At 56.8% G+C, this 20,894-nt stretch overlaps 1 protein-coding gene across 9 annotated transcripts in view; it reads right to left on the reverse strand.

The window, feature by feature from the left end:
• KCNQ4 (potassium voltage-gated channel subfamily Q member 4) overlaps positions 1-20,894 on the reverse strand; it is a 54,119-nt gene that overhangs the window by 8,901 nt on the left and 24,324 nt on the right. Inside the window, exons 1-11 of one of the 9 annotated variants that reach the window (XM_047726992.1) lie at positions 16,372-16,660; positions 15,954-16,036; positions 14,863-14,953; positions 14,064-14,190; positions 13,659-13,834; positions 12,994-13,119; positions 12,474-12,584; positions 12,212-12,307; positions 9,218-9,306; positions 7,458-7,619; positions 443-663 (exon numbers count right to left, since the gene is read on the reverse strand). In XM_047726992.1, coding sequence (XP_047582948.1) covers positions 443-663; positions 7,458-7,619; positions 9,218-9,306; positions 12,212-12,307; positions 12,474-12,584; positions 12,994-13,119; positions 13,659-13,834; positions 14,064-14,190; positions 14,863-14,953; positions 15,954-16,036; positions 16,372-16,506 — 1,417 coding nt within the window. In that variant the 5' untranslated portion in view covers positions 16,507-16,660. Of the gene's footprint in view, positions 1-442; positions 664-7,040; positions 7,086-7,457; positions 7,620-9,217; positions 9,307-12,211; positions 12,308-12,473; positions 12,585-12,993; positions 13,120-13,658; positions 13,835-14,063; positions 14,191-14,862; positions 14,954-15,953; positions 16,037-16,371; positions 16,661-20,894 lie in introns of those variants that run through there. The other 8 variants (XM_047726998.1, XM_047726996.1, XM_047726994.1 and 5 more) reach the window with 8 other exon arrangements.

Below are 20,894 nucleotides of genomic sequence, written 5' to 3' on the forward strand. Positions count from 1 at the left end.
GGGGATGCTGTCCTTGAGGAAGGAGATGGTGGAAGACCAGGCAGCTTCTGGGGTAGGGAAGAGGAGGCCCTGGGCACCAGTCATGCCCAGACTCCCATAGGCCAACACCTCGCAAAGACTGGTCTATGGGATTCTGTAACTTTCCAATAAATGGCAAAGCCAGGATTCAACCCCAGCAGCCTGGCTCCAAAGTCTGCACTCTTACCCGCTACCGAGTGCCACCCTCTGCATTCTCATTTGATTCTTGAACAGTCTGGAGCCCAGCAAAGCAGGTGTTGTGATGCCCAATTCACAGACCAGGAGATGAGTCCCCAAGGTGGTCCATCAGGTATAGAGCTGGGACTAGACCCATCTTTCTACCACTAGCCCAGACACTGTCCCTGCCCCACATCCCCCACTTCACAGCAGGTAGGTCCTGGGCCCCAGGCCCCCAGGGGCTCACCCTCAGCAGAGGTACGGGGTTTGAGTCTCAGGGAGGCCCGGAAGCGGGTGCGATCATTGAAGCTCCAGCTCTTCTGTACCTTGGTGGGGCTGGCGGCCTCGCCCACCTGCTCGCTGCTTGGGGAGGTGGGCATCGGCGGAGGGGCCAGGTGCTGCTTGGAGGGGCCTGTCCGTCGCTGGGAGCTGCCCATGCGGATGCGGTCCTTGATGCCCATCCGGCTGCTGGCAGGGCACGTCGGGTGGGGGAGAAAGCCAAGTTAGCCGGAGCTGGGGACAGGTGTGCGTGGGGACATAGCTGGCTTAGGACTTGGGGGTGGCTACTGGGTTTTGATTCTCCACAAAGTGGAGACTTCCTGGAATGGAACAAGGGTGTGGCGAGGGGGACCCTGACCCCTACGGGAAGCTGATGCCAGGTCAGTCTGAGCAGATCCCCTCCCTACCCCCATCTCCCACCCCACATCGCACAGACAGATAAGGGGTGCACAAGAGACAGATGTCAGAGCGGAAGGAGCGAGAGAGACCCAAGAAGGGAGTCAGAGAGAGACAGGAGGATGGGAGATCTGGGCCTGGCTCAGGTGGGTGGGTGGAAGTGGCCACCCCTTTGGGCACAGACAGGCTGCCGAGGGATGGAGAGGCTCTCCTGGCCATGCACACTGAGAACGGCCTCCAGGTGCTCGCTGTACGCAGAGGCAGGCTGTGCGGAGTTGATGGTGTGTGTGTGTGTGTGTGTGTGTGTGCGTGCGTGTGTGTGCCCGCACACATGTGACAGTGTGAGTACCCAGGTCCCAATGTGTCTATGTTTCAGTGTATATTTTCCTCCTTTCCTGCTGGAGCTCTTTGATCCCACACTGGTCAGTCAGGCCCAGTCTTTAGGACCTGGTCCAGTTTTGCAGCATAAACAGGGCCACCGGGGGTGCAAAGTGCCGGCTGCAGAGGGCCTTGGCCTTGTGGGTCTAGCTGCTGGGCCCACATATATGCCCCAGACATGTCTGGTGCCCTCCCTCCCAGTGAAGGTCTTAACCCGTTCTTCTGTGGTCTCCCCTGCCTGAGTTCGACCTACCTGGACAGATGCTGACCGTCCCAGCTCCTCAACCCCCACTGTCTAATGAACCCCCATTTCGGCATCACCTACACATGTCTGTGTGCGCAGGAACACACATGTGTGTGTCTGTGGGTGTGCTCAGACTTCTTTTCCCACATCCTGACTCCCCACCATGTCTCCAAACCTTGGGGAGGCCCCAGGTTCCCCAGGACAGGCCCTAGTTAGCCAATACCTGGTAGAGTAACTCTGTGTCCAAGGGTTTCAAGGACCATCTTCTCACTGAGTAGGACCTATGCAGATATCTCCCATCCCGTGCCCTGGAGTATCACCAACTGCCCCCCTGCTGTGGCTTACAGACAGGTTGGGACCATTCCACCCTAAATGTCCAAGGGTCCTGGCTCAGGAGAGCACCAGCCAGTCTTAGAGGAAGCCTGAGGTGAGGCACAGATTGGGGGAGGAGACTGTGTCACCTACTGTCAGGAACTTTCAGATCAAGAGTTGACCAGAGGACAGATTCTGGTTTCAGGACCGGGTGGGAGCTAAGGTTCCCCATGCCCTGGGCATGGGGTACAGGGTACAGAGCCAAGGTGCTGAGGAAGATCTCGAAACCAGGGGCACCTTCGGGAAGGCAGCCAGGATGTAGAGCCATCCTTAGAAGTAGGGGACTCTGCCCTTCTAGAAGGGAGAGGTTATAGGTCATGGATTGGGGCCCTGAGGCTATCAGAAGGGAAGGACTAGGCAGCCCCACAATCCAGCATGCTATTTGCTGGCCCAGGATCCCCTCAACACATCCCAGAGATTCCAACCAAAGTTTGAGGTTGGCTCTCCCAAACTTTCCTCTGCAGAGCCATTCCTTCGGGCTCTCCTCATGCTGGCAAGCACCCCCCACCCGCCCGGCCCGTGCAACCCCTCTCTCTGTCCTCCACTCCTCCGAAGGGGAGAGAAAGAGGGGGTGGAGAAGGCCCTGACACATATACAAGGGCCTGGACCTCCGGATCTCTGCGCCCAGCACATCACTCCAAAGACATTCTGGGGGAAGGGGGTGACCTTCCTGTCATGAGAAGTGTACAAGCAAGACTGAGCTTGCTCTCAGCAGGACTTCGGGAAGAAGGGGTCTGGAGGCTTGCACTAGAGGCCTTGAAAGGTCCCTTTCCAGCTCTGATTCTGCGATGGTTGAAGGAGCTTCCAGCCTGGTTTGTGGGGTTCTGTAACTTTCCAGCCAGCCAGAGGCCCTGGGCTCCTCTTCAATGTAAGAAGGCACTGTTTTCCCAGGGGTGGCCCTGGATTCCAGCTCCTTGGGCAAGGCCCAGGAAATGGCTCACGTCAGCCTCTCTGGAGCCTAAAAGCTCAAACAAAATGGAAAGAGACCTGGCACGCAGTGGACGTCGGAAGAGCTCCTTCCCGTCCCGGGCTCCGCAGCGCGCGCACGGTCCTGTCTGACCAGCCTTGGCCCTTGCAGCTCTCTCTCGGCCACTTTGTGGGGTGGGTTCCACATTTACCATCCCTAGTTTGCAGCCTGGGAAGGAGGGAAAGTGACCTGCCCAAAGTCCCAGAGCCACTCTGGATCCAGCAAGGATCAGCACCCAGCTTTTTCTGACTTTAGACACTGTTCTTTCTCCGGAACTAGCGGTCAGCGTCTAGGGCAGTGGGTCTCCATGGACGGCAATTTTGCTCATTAGGGAACTTGTGGCAATGTCTGGAAACATTTTTGGTTGTCACATTGGAGGGTGGGCCAAGGCCAGGGAAGCTGCTAAATGATGCTAAATAATGCATGTGACAGCCCCCCCCACCAATCCCAATCAATGAAGAGTTCTCCAAAACCGGACTTCCTTGGGGCTGAGATTAAGAAACGGGTCTAAGGGGTCTGTTCGTGCCTGGGACACAGATGGGCTAGGCCACAGAGTAGCAGAGGGTAAGCTCTGGACACAAGCTGCCTTCTAACTGCCCTACTCGGTCAACCCCTGTGCTCATGTCCACAAGAAATGACTTTAAGGATTCCATCTGCTACCAAAGGCCAAGTGCATGGGGAGACGAGGCAGCCTACCCCTTCCGATGCTGTGTACAGCCCCTCTCTTCAGGACTGTGGATGCAGCCTCATCACTGGCCCCTCTGCCCCTGCCTTGCCCTTCCTGCCCATCAAGCCCACACAGCTCAAGTCATCTTGCAAAGGGGCGGGTCTAACCCAGAGACTCCTTGGCTTAACCCTTCAGGTGTGTCCCCATTTCCTTCAGCAGAGGTTTCCAAGCTATTTTTAAAAATAAGACCTTGACTGTTCAGCATACCGCACTGAACAAGGCTGACCATTTACACAGCACCCCCTATGAACCAGGCACATTCTGAGCCAAGCAGACACCATTACCTTCCATGTGTTACATCTGAGGAAACTGAGGCCCCCGGAGCTTAGGGTGGCTAGCGAACAGTGGCCAGGTTTGGTTCCAGAATACTAGCTCCTAAGAAGCACTGCCTCTTGGATGAGCCTCCAAGAGCTCTGTCACCGATGTACTTACGGGCCCCTCAACCCCTGAAAGCATTTTTGGGCAACCCAAGACTCAGGGAGCCCAGACTGCCAGGCAGGGCCTAGAGGATGGCACTCATATGGGGTTTTGGGGTTCTTCAGGACCCAGCTCTGCCCCCAACTTCACTCCTGACCCCGCACTCTCTGTTCTGGCCGTGCTGGGCTGCCTGCTCCTTTCCCGTGGCTGTGCCCTCTTGCCTCCTCACCATGATGCACCGTGATGCACGCTGCTTCCTTGGCCTGGGATGCCCTCCCTCACGTCCACTCCTTTTCGGGCCTCTTCTAGGTAAAGGGCCTGACTCTGGCTCTGTACCCCCTCTGCCTCCTCCCTTCACTGCATTCATCACACTGAACAGCACTCGCTCTTGGCAAGTCTCCAGGCACCATCTTTTTTATTCATCCCAGTGTCCCTAGCACTGGGCCTGGAACGTGGTGGCGATGCAGCTATCCCTGCTGGGCTCTAGAGTTAGCGAAAGAGGGCCACTCCCAGCTCCTTCAGGCATCGGCTAGGTCCCTGGTTGGAGGAGGAGGGGGCAGTGGGAAGCCAGGAAGCTAAGCCCGAGGCTGGGCAAAAGTCAGAGTGGGAAGGACCCTCAGAGAGCCTCTAGTTCAATCTGCCCATTCCACAGATGGGAAAATGAGGTCCAGAGAAGGGAAGCATCGTGACCCAGATCACACAGCAGGTCAGCAGCAGAGCCAGAACTCATCCCAAGTGTCCTACAGATGTCCCTCCTGGCAGAGTGGGCACCAGGCCCATGCCCCCCGACCTGGCAGGGGCATCCCCAGGAAGGTACGAGGCTCATCAGGGCCCCAAGGCAGACGGCAGGCGGCAGGCACATGCACCTTGTCCTTGGCCTATCCTGTCCCCCTCTCCAGCCCCCGAACTGGGTGGGGCAAGGAGGAGTGGGGACAGGAGGAGCAGGCGAGGGGGTACCTCGGTCTCCAGCTGGCGTGGATCCGAAAGAAACTCCGTTTATTACTAAACATCTGGCTGGAAGTTGAGAACAAGACACAAACAGAGGTTAGTGGGAAGGGGGCAGGCGGACAGAGCGTGGGGAGCTGCCGGGATGGGGCTGGCTTCCTGCGGCTGCTGGGAGAGAAGAACCCCTACCCAAATCACCCTCCAGCCCACATCCCCAGAAGGCAGACCTTCTCAAGATTTGCATTAGGATCTTCAGGGCAGCACGTTAAAGATGCAGAGTTCTGTGCCTCTCCTCCAGAGAGTCTCATTCTGTGGGCTTGGGGAGAGGTCCAGGTATCTGCATTTTGGAACGAACACCCCGCAGATGCTGATGCATGAAGTCAGTGGACCAAGCCTTGAGAAACATCATCTTAGCGCCTCATGGAATAACCCCAAAGAGGGGCAGTACTGGCCTTGGCAAAGCCATCCCCCAGGAAGTTCTGCTGCTCGTAGTCCCAGGCACGCGCTCAGCCTGGGTCCATCCGTGCGCACCACTAACGGTGTGGCCAACCAGGGGAAGTGTGTATGTGTTCGTCGGTGTGGGTTTGTGGGGGAAGTCCTGTTCGGAGCCCCCACCCCATAGGACCCAGACAGCCAAGAGTAAGGATATGGCCATTTGGCCTGAGCCTGGTAACTAGTGTCCTAGAAGTCACAGCTCCAACTCCTGGGGTACCTGGGAAGAAGGGACACTCCACCACCATCACCATGAGCCCCGGCCACACAGACAATGCAGGGCAGATGGACACAAGGGTGGGGGTTAGTGAATGCCAAGCCCTTGGCAGTCATCTGGTCCTAGGCTTTGGGGACCCACTGCCCCAGAGCAGTTATGGGTAGGAAACAGGCTGGGCTCCAGGTTTGTCTTGTTTTTCAGTACCTTCCTATCCAGGCCAGGTGAGACCAGAGCAGACCGGAATCTCCAGAGAGCATGGGCCCAGGCCCTGGGCAAGGTTGCTCAAATAAAAGCTGTGGCTGGGGCGGGGGGCGGGGGTGGCTGGGAGGGAGAGGGACGTAACACTGAAGGGCCTGCAGGCAGGGACAGAGAATCCAACCCTGGGGCCATACCGTGGACTCTCTTCCAGGAAGTTACCAGCCTGGCCTGGCCAGTCATGCTTCCCCTCCTCCAGCCCCTCATCTGGAGGGACCCCCCGTCTCCCTGCTTCTGTTCAGCTCCTGGCTGGAGATGCCCTCACCAATCACAGGGAAGAAATGCTGTTCCCAGCATCCTCTGCACCAACCCCTCACCACCGCACCCCCCTCCACCCCATTCCCCAGGCCTTTGCAGCCTGGAGAACCCAGAGCCCCTGATCAGCCTAAATACTGCTGATGTTCTGCCTAGGACCCAGAGGCCCAGAGGGACTCAGTAACTTTCTCAAGGACACACAGCCTCAGGTGTCAGAGGCCAGCTTTCACCACACTGCCTCCTTCCCACTGCAGCGTGCCAGCGTGGCTGGCCTCTTTCCCCCTCCCCTGTTCTGGGCCCAGGGCTCGGAATCGCACCTGAGGCTTAAGGCCCAGATGTCTACCTGGCTGCTCAGGGATGATGTGTGAAGATGAGACTAAACAAAGAGATGGAGAGGGGGCAAGGGAGGAATCAGGGGGAACTGAATCCTTGACCTCAAAGCTATACCTTTATAGAAAAAGCCCTCTTCCCATACTGTGAGTCAGTGAGCTTCCCTTCTCCAAAAATGCCTGAAATTCCACTACTTTGAACATTTATGTGGGGGTAAGCATTGTTCTTTCTTCTTCTTTCAAGATGCAAGAGCTCCAGGAGAGACAGGTCAAGGGGAAAAAGACTGTTAGGAGCAGCAAAATGTCCCTCAGTAAGGAAGAAAGGCATTGTGAGAGAATCCCAAGAGGACCCTCTGGGATTAGCCAAGCTGTGGACAAGGGTTACACAAGACAAGAACATTAGTCATTGGCTGAGTTTATGTAGGTCCTACAGCGGTTCTTAGTCACAGAGCTCTCTCTCCAGCTGGCGTCTCGTTCCCAGGAGGCAAGTTCAGTGGCGAGCCCCTTCTAGAGGAACATGCTGGGGGAGGGGGTTCCCGGCCCTCGCGCCCCAGAATGGTGCCCACGATTACCTGAGCCGTAAGCACCTGTGGCCAGTGGCCTCCTCCTCTCTCCAGCTGCCCGGGAGGGATGGGGGTGCAGGGATGGAAGAGTGAGGGGATGTGGAAACAGAGAAAGAAAGAGGACAAATGGAATGAATGGAAGAGGTGCCAGGAAGGGACGGTGAGGATATCTCCCCCACTCAGACCCTTAGCGCCCCAGGTGGCAAGCAGGTGAGTCCAGCCTGGCCTCTCCAGGAAGGCTCTCAGTCTGTACCTGTCAGGCCATCCAACGACAACTGCCCAGGCCTCATGACAAGGCCTGGGAGTCCCCAGAACAGGCCCAGACACCCACATGGTGGCTGCACGCAGGTCTGAGAGAGGGTGAGACAAAGAATGGAAGAGGAGAAGGAGAAGCAAGAGGAGGTGGTGGCCCCAGGGGGCCCCTACCTTTCCCCAGGGCAGAAGGAGGTGCTGCCCGGCCGGTGGCAGGTGGCAACGGGCGGGTAACGGGAGGGCGCTCCATCAGGTACCGGCGCCCGCCGCACCTCCAGGGGCCGTAGGCCCCCATTGCGGGCCCGTTGCACGTGCTCAAACAAGAGGGCCAGCTCTCTGCAGGAGAGGGCGCCATCAGCGGCAGGCAGGGCCCTGGCACCGCCTGCTCACCTGGTGGGCATGGAGCTCTGGTGCTCAGATCCTGCCAGTCTCTGCCTCTAGAGGTGCTCAGCAGACACCCAAAGCCAGAACCAGCAGGGTGGGGGGTGGGGGAGACGAACCTTCCTCCCTCTCTTTCTGCACTCAGTTCCTGGGAAATCCTCAGGGCTGCCGAGTACAGTTGTGCAGGTTGGGCACAAGTTGAGGGCATCCTCAGAAGGCGGCAAGTGGGAGCTTGAATTTAACCTACTCTCTGCTCATCAAGCGGAGTGCCTAGACATGGAGCTGTCCCTCCCTGGAGGCCAGCAGCCACCCTGAAATCCTCCCCCTCCAGACCTGACTGGATTTTAGGAGGAAACCAAGGCGCAGGAGAGAGATTTGATAGGGTAGCTAGGCCAGCTTCCGACTCTTCTAGCGCCCATCCTGTCACTGGGTTCTTGGGAGACTAGACTTGGGGCTCAGCTTCTTACTCTCCAGGCCACTTCCTGTTTCCATAACCGAAGGACTCTCTCTCCTCTGCCTCCCACTATATGCACAAGGAAGCTGAGCTCCAAGGAGCTGAAGGCCCATGGACCTAGAATCTCTAAACCAAGCTCTGTCCCTCTTACCAGAGGACCCAATATGACCCCCAATCTTCCCTCCCCCTCACATACACCAGCCCCTGCCCCAGTCCCCAATGCCTGGCCTTGAGTCCTTAGAGCTACCCCCACCCCACCCAAAAGGGAGGTTCCTTCCAAACCAACCACCACGCCTATCTCTGAGGGGGGGGCTTTTGGGAGGGAGGCAGGGAGGGGAGCCAGGTGGAAGGGAGAGCGGGATCACACAAAGGCTCTTGGAGATCTAACAAGGGAAAAGGCCCCCACGGAAGCTCTGAGCACAGCATCCCGGCCCAGCCTCGCCCAGTCTTGGGCTTGATTCCCTGCCTGCCCGTGGTTCCGAGCCATGCTCTGCAGTCTTCATCCCTGCCCAAGGGCCTGGCCAGGCACCTGACCACACGGACCTTGGTGAAGGTTATTAGTTAACTTCCGCATGCAGCCACCCCAAGGAATACCCTCACCCAGATATGGGCCAGAGGGATGAACCCGCTTCTGGGCCCTAGGGCCCAGAAAAGTAGGGGCCTATTCACATGCCAGGGTGCTGGGCTGGGCCCTGCCCCCAACTCTGGCGTGCACAGTCTTGCCCGTACCGTGTGTTCTCTCCTGAGCCACGGTATGCCAGGCCGGCAGGGGCTAACGCGACCCTCGGCTCAGAAAGAAGGGAGACGAGCTGGCAGCCATCCTATAGGGTGGCACCGCGTGCTAGCATGCAGACTGCCAGTGCTCCAGAGCCTGGGGTGCAGCTGGTTGGGGGTGCGGGCAGGGCTCCACCCTGCACCCTGTGTCCAGTATCTACCACCTTCCCGGGGCAGAGCGGATAGGGGGAGAAGACGCTCTGGGCTGTGCATTACACGGGATTTACAGAGCTGTCCCCCCTCTCCCACCCTCCAGGGCCAAGTCCCAGCCACTTGTCCTCCAGGGGACTGCCCCCCACCCACGTCCCCCTGCATCAGGGCCTACCTGAAGGATGGGAGGATACTGTCATAGTAGTACCAGGTGGCCGTCAGGTAGGCCCGGCTCGTGTCGGTGGAGTACAAACGCCACGCAGCCTGTCGCATGAGGGAAGCGGGGGACAAGGCATCAGCGAAGGCTCTCTGCCCTCAGAGGAACCAGTCCTTGGGTCAGCGGAAGGAGACCCGGAGCCAGAGGCCAGCTCCAATTCCATTGCCGCGGGCAGGGCCAGACAGAAACAGAGGCCTTGAGAGAAAGGACTTCCCCAAGGTAGCAAGCGGGTCGGCGTCAGAGCCAGGGGTCTAAGGTCAGAGCCGGGCGCTGTCATCAGGCAGGCATGGTTTCCGGTTCCAGCTTTGTCCTTTATTAGTGGGGGCACATGCAATAAAGCTGCAGAGTCCCTCTGGCCTCATCTGTGAACTGGGTACAGTGCTACTTACCTACCAGCCTGATGTGATGGTGCAAAGGGCAAATGGTCTGTTAAGTGCCAAGCACAATGCCTGGCCCACAGAAAGTGCCATATACTGGGCTCCCCTGTTCAACACTCCTGTCATCTGCAGTGCCACAGCTAGGAAGTAGCTACTCAACCTGTGTTTGAGCCATGTCCTTCTCTGCCCCTAGACTCTAAGCTGTGTCTTGGTCACCACTGTGCCCTTTGGTGCGTGGTAGGAGCTCTGCAAAGGTATGGGGAATAAATACTTCACTGAGTGAATTCTTCCCACTATGAATAAACCTCATCTTTCCCAGCTGCCTGTCACTGCCCACAGGGTTGAAGAGGGCAGGGAAGAGCATCAGCCGCCAACCCCTCAGCATCCGGGGAAATCCGGCATCTTGCAGGATTTCCTCTGCAGCAGGAGAGATGAGGGGTGGACCAGAGGAAGGACTGTCCCTCTCCCTCCAGGTAAGAAGATGAACCAAGGAGGGACTCTGAGTGTGGTGATTAGGGAGGGCAGGGAGGCACGGACAAAGCCTAACTGAGCCCTGGAGGCCCCCCTTCTTTGGGTTCCTCTTGTCCTTAAGGACGACCCACTGCTGACCTCACTGGCCAGGCACCCTCCTAGGACAGGAATATTTTTACTTCCTGCTTGCCTAGTCCCCCTGGCTTGAGCTGGGGAGCAGCTGCCAGAGCTGTCTCATTAATTATGGGCACCACAATACCAGCTGTCTCTTGGCATGGACAGTGCCAGCCTCCTGGCCCTACAATGCCCCCTTGGAAGGCCAGCTCCCAGGGAACGACGGCCATTGTGCCCCAAGGGACGCTGAGAAGGAAAGGCTGGGCTAGTGGCTAGAGATAGCAGGGATGGGGAAGAGATTCTAGCCTGGGGAGGAGAGATAAGGGGAGGGGGGCTGAGTCAGACGTGGATCAGGGAGTGAGAGGGTGGCATCCTGGGAGCAGGCCAAGGTGGGATATGCCAGTGTTCCCTGAACTACTTCCCCTAGGGGCTGCTCTCACACACACTGTGACTAAAGAGAAGCCAGGGCTGAGTCACAGAGGCCCCCCAAATTGGAGCCCTTGCCTCCCTCCAACCAATGCCCTATCAAAAGGTCTCAGCGTCATGGGGGAAACTGAGACCACACATGCCTGGTTTTCTGGTTTTCTTCCCACCCTTCTATTCGCTCCCCTGTCTCCTTGACTGGCTCAGCTCTGCGTGCCCAGTCATTGAATGCTGAGGTTCCTAAAAGCTCAGTCCTGGACCATCTTCCCTCCTCCGTCTTTGCTCTCCATACTGGGCGAGCTCATCCGTGCCCTGGGCTTCATGGCTGTCCAGGTGCAATGGCTCCCACACAGTCCCCTCCTCTTAGCTGCAGACCTGTATGTGCAGCTGCCTCCTCACCACTGCCACTCGGGGGCTGAGGCCAAGCACGCTCTCTCTGCTCCCGCTGAACTCACATTCCTCATGCCCCAAATCTGGTCTCCCTCCAGTGGGGAGGGCCATCAATCATCCAGTTGGGCAAGCCAGAAACCTGGGAAGTCACCCGCCATGCACCTCCCTCACCGTCTCCCTCACTCCTGATGCCACGGATTTCACCTCCTAAAAATACAGAATCTGCCCACTTCTTCCCATCTCAACTGTTGCCGATGCCAGTCCAGCACCCCACCTTGCCCAGACAGTTTCCAGAGCCTCATAACATCTCCCACACACATTGGGAGCACTCTCCAATCCATTCAGCTCTTTTCAAAACACAAATCTGATCATGTCATCCATTCCACCTACTTCATACCTGTCAGTGGTTCCCCATTGCTCTTAGGAAAGTGTTCAACTCCTCTGTGTGGGTCTCGGGTCTGGGCCTTGCCCACTTACCCAACCCTTTCCACTGTATACTCTTTGAGCTTTCTGTTCCAGTCTCACTAGCTGCCTTCCAGTTCCCCAAACACACCAAGCTCCCTTCTACCACAGGGCCTTTGCACATACCATTCCCTTACTTTGAATGCTCCCCCACCCACCTTCACCTCTTCGCCTAGTTGACTCCTACCAGTCTTCCAGCTCTCAACTGAAGCATCAGTTTCTTAGGGTCATCATCCCAGAGTTCCCTCGCAAGGTCAGATCAGACCAGGACCCCATTAAATGATCTTCAGGGAACTATTCTTTCTTTCAAGGTGTTTGTCTCAGTTTATAGTTACCACCTTCATTTGTGTGAGTGCTTGGGGAATGCACTGGTGTTGGGAGCAGTGCAGGCTTACTGATGACTGCACAGCCTTTGACTGGCAGGACAAGAGACCCCAGGCCCCAGTCCACTGCCGGCCACATAGAGCTGGGGCTGGAGCAGGACAGTGGGAGCAGTTCTGATGAGGCCTGAACTTGGCATGTGGCACAAGGAAAGCTTCTGACAGTCCCATTTAGCATCTCAGCTCTAGCCTTGACTTGGCATGTGACCCCAGAGAAGTCACATCTGCTCTCGTAGCTTCAAAGTGGAGTCACAATTGTGAAACTGGGACACCTGGGTCAGCAGAGAGGAGATGACACACCAGTTCATTCCAGGGGCTTCCCGGGCTTCTCGTACCTGGATGAGGTTGGCTGCAGGCATCCTCCTCTTCTCAAAGTGCTTCTGACGGTGCTGCTCCTGCACCTTCAGGGCAAAGCCAGAGCCCAGGATGCCCTAGGGGAAGAGGCATGATTGGGAGAAGGGGCCAGAGGGGGACAACACAAAGAGAAAGTCTCCATCCCCGCCCCTCTGAACTCTCCCCCTCCCCATCCATGCAGCAGGCTCTGCCCCCAGGTCCCTCTCCCCCAGGCTGGGAGATCCTAAGTGCAGGGGGACTCACAGCAGGCAAGGCAAAGAAGGAGATGCCTAGTAAGGCGAAGCCAGCAGCCAGGACCCTGCCCAGCCATGTGTGCGGTGTCTTGTCACCATAGCCAATGGTCGTCAGTGTGATCTGGGGACACGAAGAGTTTATACACTCCTCAGAGCTGGTCTCAGGAGCCACCCACAAGAGTTTGTTGGGGTACAGGCAGGGGGAAGCCTGATCATGAGGAGGTGCCTTATGGTCATCCACAGGGGCTGGTTAGGGGCATAGATGAACTGTTCCCTTCTCTGCTTGTGGTCCATCTAGTTCCCTTCCCTGCGCTGTGCTGGTCAGGGTTAAGGTTGCAGGGACTTGATATAGGGATCTAGATGGACCACAAGCAGATCTACTGGGGCAGGTTGGAGGCTAACAAAGGGGCTGGTCACAGGGGGCCCCGGCCCTAGCTGAGAGGCTCGCTCAACCCTCAGTCAGAGTGACAGTGGTCACACAGGGGAGGGTCTCAGGAAGAAGGGCAGCCCCTGTACAGACCCACACGCACCGTCCCCCACCAGAGTGAGTCGGCATAGGAGGAGAAGTCGGAGTTGGCGTCCTTCTCGGCCAGATAGACCAGGAAGGAGGCGAAGATGAGCACCAGGAACCCGATGTACCAGGCGGTGATCAGCTCCTGCGAGGGAAGCAAGGGTGGCAACATTAGGAGGGCTGAGGGGGAGGGGCCTGGGAAAGTGAGTCAGGCTGTGGCCACCTGGCAGAGGTGGGCAGGTGGGAGGTTCCCACAATGACCTGAGAGAGGTGTTCTGGAATGGGGGACAAAGGTTCCCCACCTCTCGGACAGTGGCTCTGCCCGCTTTCCTTTCCCATCTCCTCCCTTCTACACGACCCTCCCCAGCCTTCCCCCCTTCCCGAAGGGGGCGAAGCCCTCCCCAAAACTCAGGGTACACCCCCTTGACCTTCCAGATTCCACATTCGGACCTCAGTCCCCAGACCCACCGCCCCCCCAGCGCTCCAACACCCCCCCACACACACACCCCGCCCTAGCTCCCCACTCTGTTCAGCGCCGAGGCCACGAACCCAGAATCTTCCAAGTGGGTACCTCAAGCCCTGATCCCGGACCCAGCCCAGGCGTGGCCTCAGAGATGCACCCTGTGACAGGGGCCCCTGCCAGGTCCCCAGCCTCCCCTGCCCTGCCCCTCCCCCGCTGCACACCTTGCTGTGCGCGTAGACCACGGAGCCCAGCAGCTTCCAGGTGCCTCCGCGGCGGTCCATGCGGACCATGCGCAAGATCTGCAGGAAGCGCATGCTCCGCAGCGCAGACGTGGCGAAGATGTTGCCCTGCGTGCCCGCAGCGATGACGGCCACCGAGGCCACGAACACGATGAAGTCTGCAGGGGCGGGAGAGGGGGAGGTCACAGCTCTGCCGGGGAGCCAAGCCACCCCGGGGTCAGACTCCTATGTGGGGAAGGGGGGCTCTGGGGCCGGGGTGGGGGGTGTTGGCGGTGATCGGGAGGGTCTGTGGAATCTGCCAGCAGCCAGGGTCTGGGTCAGGTTGTCAACCCTAGGGTTTGGGGTCAGAGGTCAGGCACGTAGGGGTGGGGGAGCAGGTCTTGTCACCGATGACACAGAAGGGTTTTCTGGCAAAGCGGAAGCGGCCCTGCCATCCTCGGTAGCGGCAGCAGCATCCCGCGGACCAGACACGGATGATGTACTCCAGGCCAAACACCACGATCATCACGAATTCCTGTGGGACCAGGGACCTGAGTTCCGGTCCCCTCTCCCTAGGAGCAAGGGCCCAGGTCCCACAGTACTGGCCCAGCCCAGAGCCCTTGGGTGAGGGGGGCCAGGATTTCCTCAGACCACCCCTCCTGGACGTTCCTACACCTGGCTGGACCTGAGGAGAATTCCAGAAAGCACGTGGCCCCTTCCTCAGGCTTTCAGCCCAAGCCTGTCTTGCACTTCCTGTGCACCAGCTGTGTGGGGTTTTCTGCTCTTCGCACCACCCTCCCCCTCCCAGCTATCCCAGACTCTGTAACTCAGTAACCCTGACTGGGTGACGTAAGGGGTGAATCTGTGTCAGCTGTCCACTTCCAAGGTGCTTCTGTTTAGGGAGGGGGGGAAATCACACCAAGGGTTGAGTTAGCAGTTTGGGTCCTGAGAAGGAGTGGGGCTTATTCACCTCTGCTCAGGGCCCAGTAGCAGCCCTGGCTTAGCGGCAGTAGGTCCCTCAACATTGGCTGGAAAGCAGGACATGAAGTCCAGAAAGGGGCAGCCACCAGCTCAGGGAAGACAGCACAGCACCACAGGCAAGCCACTCTCTGAGCCACACAGTATGAGAAGCCTCTCTCTCCCCCCACCCTGAGCCCCAAGGGGCTGCCTTACACAGCCTCACTCTAACCTGGCCTCTGGCACTCACCAAGATGAGGAGACATTCGTTGGCAAGTTCCTGGTGTTCCTGAATAGTGGACAGCACGGACAGCACCAGGCAGCTGAAGACCAGCAAAAATCTGTAACGGCAGCAGGGTGAGGGTTAGACTGCTGCACGGACAAGACAGGCAAGGGTGGGGGAAGGGGCTGCGGAGTCACGGGAGGTGAAAAGTATGATTTGGGAAGAATTAGCTGGAAAGCAGAATCAGAATCAGAGCTCCCTGGAGTTGTGGTTCTGTGCCAGACGCCAGTAGGAGAAGCCCCCAGGCTCTGGGCTACGGAGCTCACAGACACCGACCACTCTCTCAGTTGCCCTCGCTGCTGGCTGCCGCTCAGAGAAGGGGCCGCTCAGCGGTGGGTGGCCGGTCTGTCTGGGCTGGTGGTGGAAAGAGACCAGCTCAGGGTCCCATGGTCAGGAGGCGCCCGTGGGCTCAGCCACTCACAAGGGGTGGCCCCACGCCCTGGCTCAGTTTGAAGACTGTCTGAAGAAAAGTAGCCCAGAGGTCAGCTGAGGGGCCAGGGAAAGTCAGCGGGCAAGGGAGGGGTCCCTGCTTCCCATGAACGCCAAGGTGGCTGGAACATCGCTTCATTTTCAGAAAGGGGACAATTGCTTCTGTCTTCGTGGGCTCTTAAGGAATTAAAGAAGGAGACAACTCTGAAAGGAAAGGGGACTCGGGAGGACAGGGAAGAGGGGAAGGATGTAGAGGGGGATGGGGTATGATGAGGGGAATCAGGCCTCATGGACTACGACTCCCCTGAGGGCAGAGGGAAGTCTAGAAGGAGATGTTTAGAAATGGGGAGAACTTCATAACCCAGCTCATCCAACACTTCCTTCAAGCCCAGCTGCACACATAAGGAAACTGAGGCCCAGACAGGGAAAGGGACTCACCCAAGGTCTCTCAGTATGTCCAGGACAGAGGTGAGGTTAGAGCACGGGTTCCCCACAGCCCGGGGGGGCTGGGAAGAGGGGGAAAGGGCATGAGGAGAGAGGCTGGCAGCCTCGGACAGAGTATGAATGCGCAAGGCAGGCCAAGCTGAGGGGCACCAGCTGCAGATGCAGAGAAAGAAACGGAGTCGTACTCGCGGAAGCGCTCCTCTGTGAGAGACGGAAGTGCCCGACCGCATGTGCCCTTTGGAAGAGACTCCGGAGGGAATGAGTTGCTCTGGAAACACATTCTTGTGAACTGACCCACAGCCTTCCCCAGATGTTCCCAGAGTTGCCCCACCTGGGACTGCTGACACGGCATTCTGCCCGAAACACCCGCTTTGGGGCCCGTGGAGACTCTGCTCACCCTCTGCTGTGGGGAGCCTGTGGGCAGGCCCTCCGCACCCCGTTCCCTCGCAGAACGCCCCTTCCCGGGGGTTGACTACGTGTATGTGGCCCAAGTCCCTGTCCACGTGGCTTTCTTTGTGCTCCCGTTTCACAGTGGCAGGGGCACAGGCTCAGGGTCAGAGAGGCTTGGGTTCCAATCCTGGCCCAGCCTGTACAGTCACCTACCTCCTCTGAGCTCGCCTGCACATCTGTCCAGTGGGAGCCGATGGAAGGACAGACATGGGAAGGGCTTCCATCCCTTCTTGCACAGCGGCTCCCAGGCTTCTCGGAGGACAGGCTTAGCGCTGCAAGCCAGCACATGCCCCTGGGAAGAGGAGGTAGGTAGCCGACGCTGATGCCGGTAAAGGGTTTTGAATGAATGAGCGAGGAGGAGGCCTCCTTGGCCAGTTCCAGGCAAGAGCTGAGTCAGCAAAGACAGAAGGCACAGGGAGAGCAGGGGGAGAGCTCCAGCTCCTCACGTTCAATAATTAACCACAGAAAAATGCAGCAGCCACATCAGGTCCCAGGTAGGGGGACTGCCCCTGACCCTGGGTCTCAGGACTGAGGGCCCCCCGCTGAGGTCATCTTCATCCAGCCCCCTTCCCTGGGAAGGGCTGCCAAATCTTGATGGGTCCTCACCCCAGCCCTGAACAGAAATCCTTCCGTCCCACTGCTCAGCTGACCTCACGTCCTCAGGTTAGCGGGCCACACTAAGGGCTTTCTGCTGGGGCTTCCAGAAATTTAAGATGGACACATCACAATGGGCTAAATAAAAAAAGCAGATTTTCAAATCTGAAGGACAATGGGATCCTAATTTTTAAAATACAGATTTCTTTAAAGATTTTATTTATTTGAGAGAGAGAGAGAGTGAGCACAGAGGGAGACAGAAAAGCAGACTCAGACTCCCCGCTGAGCAGCGAGCCCGATGTGAGACTCCATCCCAGGATCCTGGGATCATGATCTCAGCCAAAGGCAGACACTTAACTAACTGAGCCACCCAGGTGCCCCTTAAATATAGATATTTTTTTATATTCATACCAAGGTCAGCAAGACTTGTCTTTGGTGGCAAAATTAAGAGCGATTTGGTTTTGGTTTTGGTTTTTTTGTTTTTTGTTTTTTGCTTATCTGCACTTCCTCGTTTTTTTTTTTGTTTTTTTTTTTAAGATAAACTGGGGTAGGGGCGCCTGAGTGGCTCAGTCGGTTGAGTTCCTCAGGTCACGCGCTCAGGGTCCTGGGATGGAGCCCCACGGGAGCTCCGAGCTGGGCATGGAGTCCACTTGAGATTCTCTCCCTCTCCCTCTGCCCCTCTCCTCCCGCACGCACTCTTCCTCAAACACAGAAATAAAATCTTTAAAAATAAACAGGAGTGATAGCAAACTAACAGGAATTTTAAAATGCATTTCCTTAAACATACAGAGACAGAGCCACCTTTAATCCTGTCCCGCCTCTTTACCACAATAGCCTTTGCCATTTCATAGGTGTCCGAGTGTGGCAGCCTCTCCCCTGGGGAGTCCAGCTCACATGTCCAACTGTCCACTCAGCGTCTCTTTCTCGGCTGTCTGGTGGCCTCTCAAACCGAACATGTTCAAAACCAAACTCGACCTGCCCTCGAATCTCGCTCCCCTCCCATCTCCCCATCTCCACGAATGACACCACCTGCCCACCAGGGGCTCAGGCCGGATATCTAAGAGTGCCTTGGATTCTTCCTTTTGCTCACTCTTTGCTCTTGTCCTTTAGCAATTTCTGTTGGCTCTACCTTCGGGATAAATCCCTGGACAGACCACAGCTCACCACCCTGACTAAGCTGCCACCATCTCGCCTCCGCCTGGCCTCTCACCTCCTCTCTGGCCCAACCGCGACCCACTCTCTTCATAGCAACTGGGGTGATCTTCCTACAATGCAAAGCTGGAAATCATCACTCTCCTCAAAACTCTCTCCTGACTTCCCATCCTATTTGGAGAGCAAAACTTACTCTCCGCGTGTGCAAGAAGGCCCTGTAAGCTCTGGTCCCCACGCCTCCTCTCAGACCTGCGACCCTCCCCTCCATCACTGCGCTCCAACCATCCTGAGCTCCATGGCCTTCCTGGGACACCAGATTCATGTCCACCTCCAGGCTTTGCACTGACTTTGCTGCTTCCTCTGCCTGTTTACTGCTCTCTTACTCAACCAGGTCTCTGTTCAAACATCACTTCCTTGGAGAGGCTTTCCCCAACCCCTGCCCCTCCAAAACAGTGGCCCCATCCTCACTCTCTTTCCTTGCTCTGCTTTCCTTTTTTTTTTTATAGACTATGTAAACGAATAGCAGAAATTTCACATGAAACAAACATTAAAACACCATGTCAGCAAAGCCCCCAGTTTGTGTCCACTGAGAAGGTTCCCAAAGCTCTGAGCTCATCCTTTCCTGACCTATTGGACACCCCAGCATCTCTCTGAGAAGGGAAGAGAAGGCAGGTCTCTGACCTTGACCAGCTCCATGCGATAGACACTGTTTCAAAATTCCCTGAGCTTCACGTCCCCTGCGCTCCTATACTGGATGGGAGTTTCTCCACCCCAGAGGCTTACTCAATGCAGTGGAACAGATACACTGAACGTGATAGAGAACATCTCATGTCCCAGGCACCTGAATCATTATCCCCATCTTCCAGATGAAGAAAGGGGGCCCAGGGAGAGACAGACTTGCTCCAAATCACACAGTGAATCTGTGTGTTCTCTCTGTCAGAATCAGCATATGGCGTTATTCATGCAACAAACAAGGACGAAGGATTGTCTCCAGCCCCCTCTGGGGACCCAATGTCTCTGTCTCTGCCAGTACAAATAGGACACAGGAGCTGGCTGACCTGAGCTCTCTGTCATTGCCCCAACAGAGAGGTCAGACTGACATGCACTTTCTGGAGCATCTCTGCCCATCACATCTGGCTGCAGTTTGGGGCCCGGGCTGTCCCTTGCCCGACCCAGGAGGCAGAGCTGGGATACACGGGTGCTGCCTGCCTGACTCTCTGCGGCTGGGCTTAGCTCGAGACTCCTTACGACCCTTCTGCACCTCCACCCCCACGCCGTGACCACCCCCAGGAAGGCCACAAGGGGATGAGGGACTGAACGGGTAGACAATTTGCTTAGATCCATGGTTCTCAAACTACAGCTGGTGTGAGAATCCCCCAGAGCACTTATCAAGATACTGACTTCTGGGCCTCGTTCCTAGAATGTAAGTATGAGGAGGGACCTGAGAATCCGGATGTCTACAGAGTTCCCTGGTGCTACTGACACTGCTCCTCCGGGAACCACACTTTGAGAATCACTGGCTCGATAGCTGTGCTTGGGGCTGATTCAGGGATTAGCCAGCTCTTGGCTTTTTAAACAACTGCCATCATTGTCTTCCAGGCCTCACCCCACCCCCATACCTTCCTGAAATCACTCCAGGGACAGCCCCAGCACAGGGAGAGCAAGGATGGCGCTGCTAGGGACTGTGGATCTCACGCCAACATCAGCTTCCCCCCCAGTTCACCGTGTGACCCCCAAACTGCTCCTGCTGGCTGAGGGCTTCCTATTGGCCAGACACTGTGCCGAGCCCTCTCTATGCTTTTTTTTTTTTTTTTAATTACTTCTCACAACCACCCTGTGAAAGCAGTACCATAATCACCCAAGGGCTTATCACTGAGAAAACACAGGCTCAGAAAGGCAGGCTGTGATGACCGCACCACTCTGGGAGTATACTAAAAAACACTGAGTGGTAAGGGGGTACTTTATGGTATGTGGATTAGAGCTCAATAAAGCTGTTATTTAAAAGGAAAACAAAAACAAAAACAAAAAGAAGAGTATACTAGATTGTCCAAAGTCATAAGGCAGGGACCTAAACCCAAGTCCACCTGGACCCCCGAAGCCATACTACCCTCTGGGCCTCAGTTTGCAACAGGAGGTGGGGGACATTAGCACACAAGGTGAGGGACCTCAGACTTATGGCCACAGCAAAGGGGTGGAAGGGAGAGGGCCTGCCAGGAGCTTGGTTCCAGATTCTCTGGGGATGACCCCAGAGAGAGAGAGAGATGCTTGGAGGCTGAAGAGGTGAGGCTGTGAGTCGGAGGTCACACAGCAGAAAAGGGTTTACCTCCCGACCTCTCAGCTACGTTCCCTTAAGAAAGGCTATTTACCATCTACACTCAGCCGTTGAAGAGTGTCACAAGAGGAATGACATGGTGTGATAAGTGTTTCAGAATTACCACTTGGGTAGTGTGGAGCAGGGATTGGAGGGGGTGAGACTGATCGGGGGAAGCAGATAGAAGGTTCCACAAGAACTCAGATGAGAGACGAGGGTGACAGCACCAAAGAGAAGTGGATGGATGGAGGTTTCAGGAAGTAGGATTTGGTGATGATCTGGAAATGGGGACAAGGAAGGAGAATGACCCTCCTAGTTCTGCTGTGGGCACCAGGCGGATGAAGGTGCGGTGAGTGAGCAGAGACGGGAGACCCTGCTGGGGGGACAAGTGGGGTGAGGAGCTCCATTCGGGCCTCAGGCCTCAGCACACACACTCAAGGGCGTGAAGAGAGAGACCAGAGCCGGAAATGTGGACTTGGGGCACATGGGTTGTAGAGACCTCGGTAGTGTCTGAGAGGGTTCCAAGAGCATGAGGCACGTTTCAAGGAGGACCCAGTGGGACCCCAGAGGCGCAGAGGGAGGAAACATGCTCCACCTAGATGAGGAAGGGGCTGCCAGC

The sequence above is a fragment of the Lutra lutra genome, chromosome 4 (assembly GCF_902655055.1).
Source record: "Lutra lutra chromosome 4, mLutLut1.2, whole genome shotgun sequence".
NCBI lineage: Eukaryota > Metazoa > Chordata > Mammalia > Carnivora > Mustelidae > Lutra > Lutra lutra.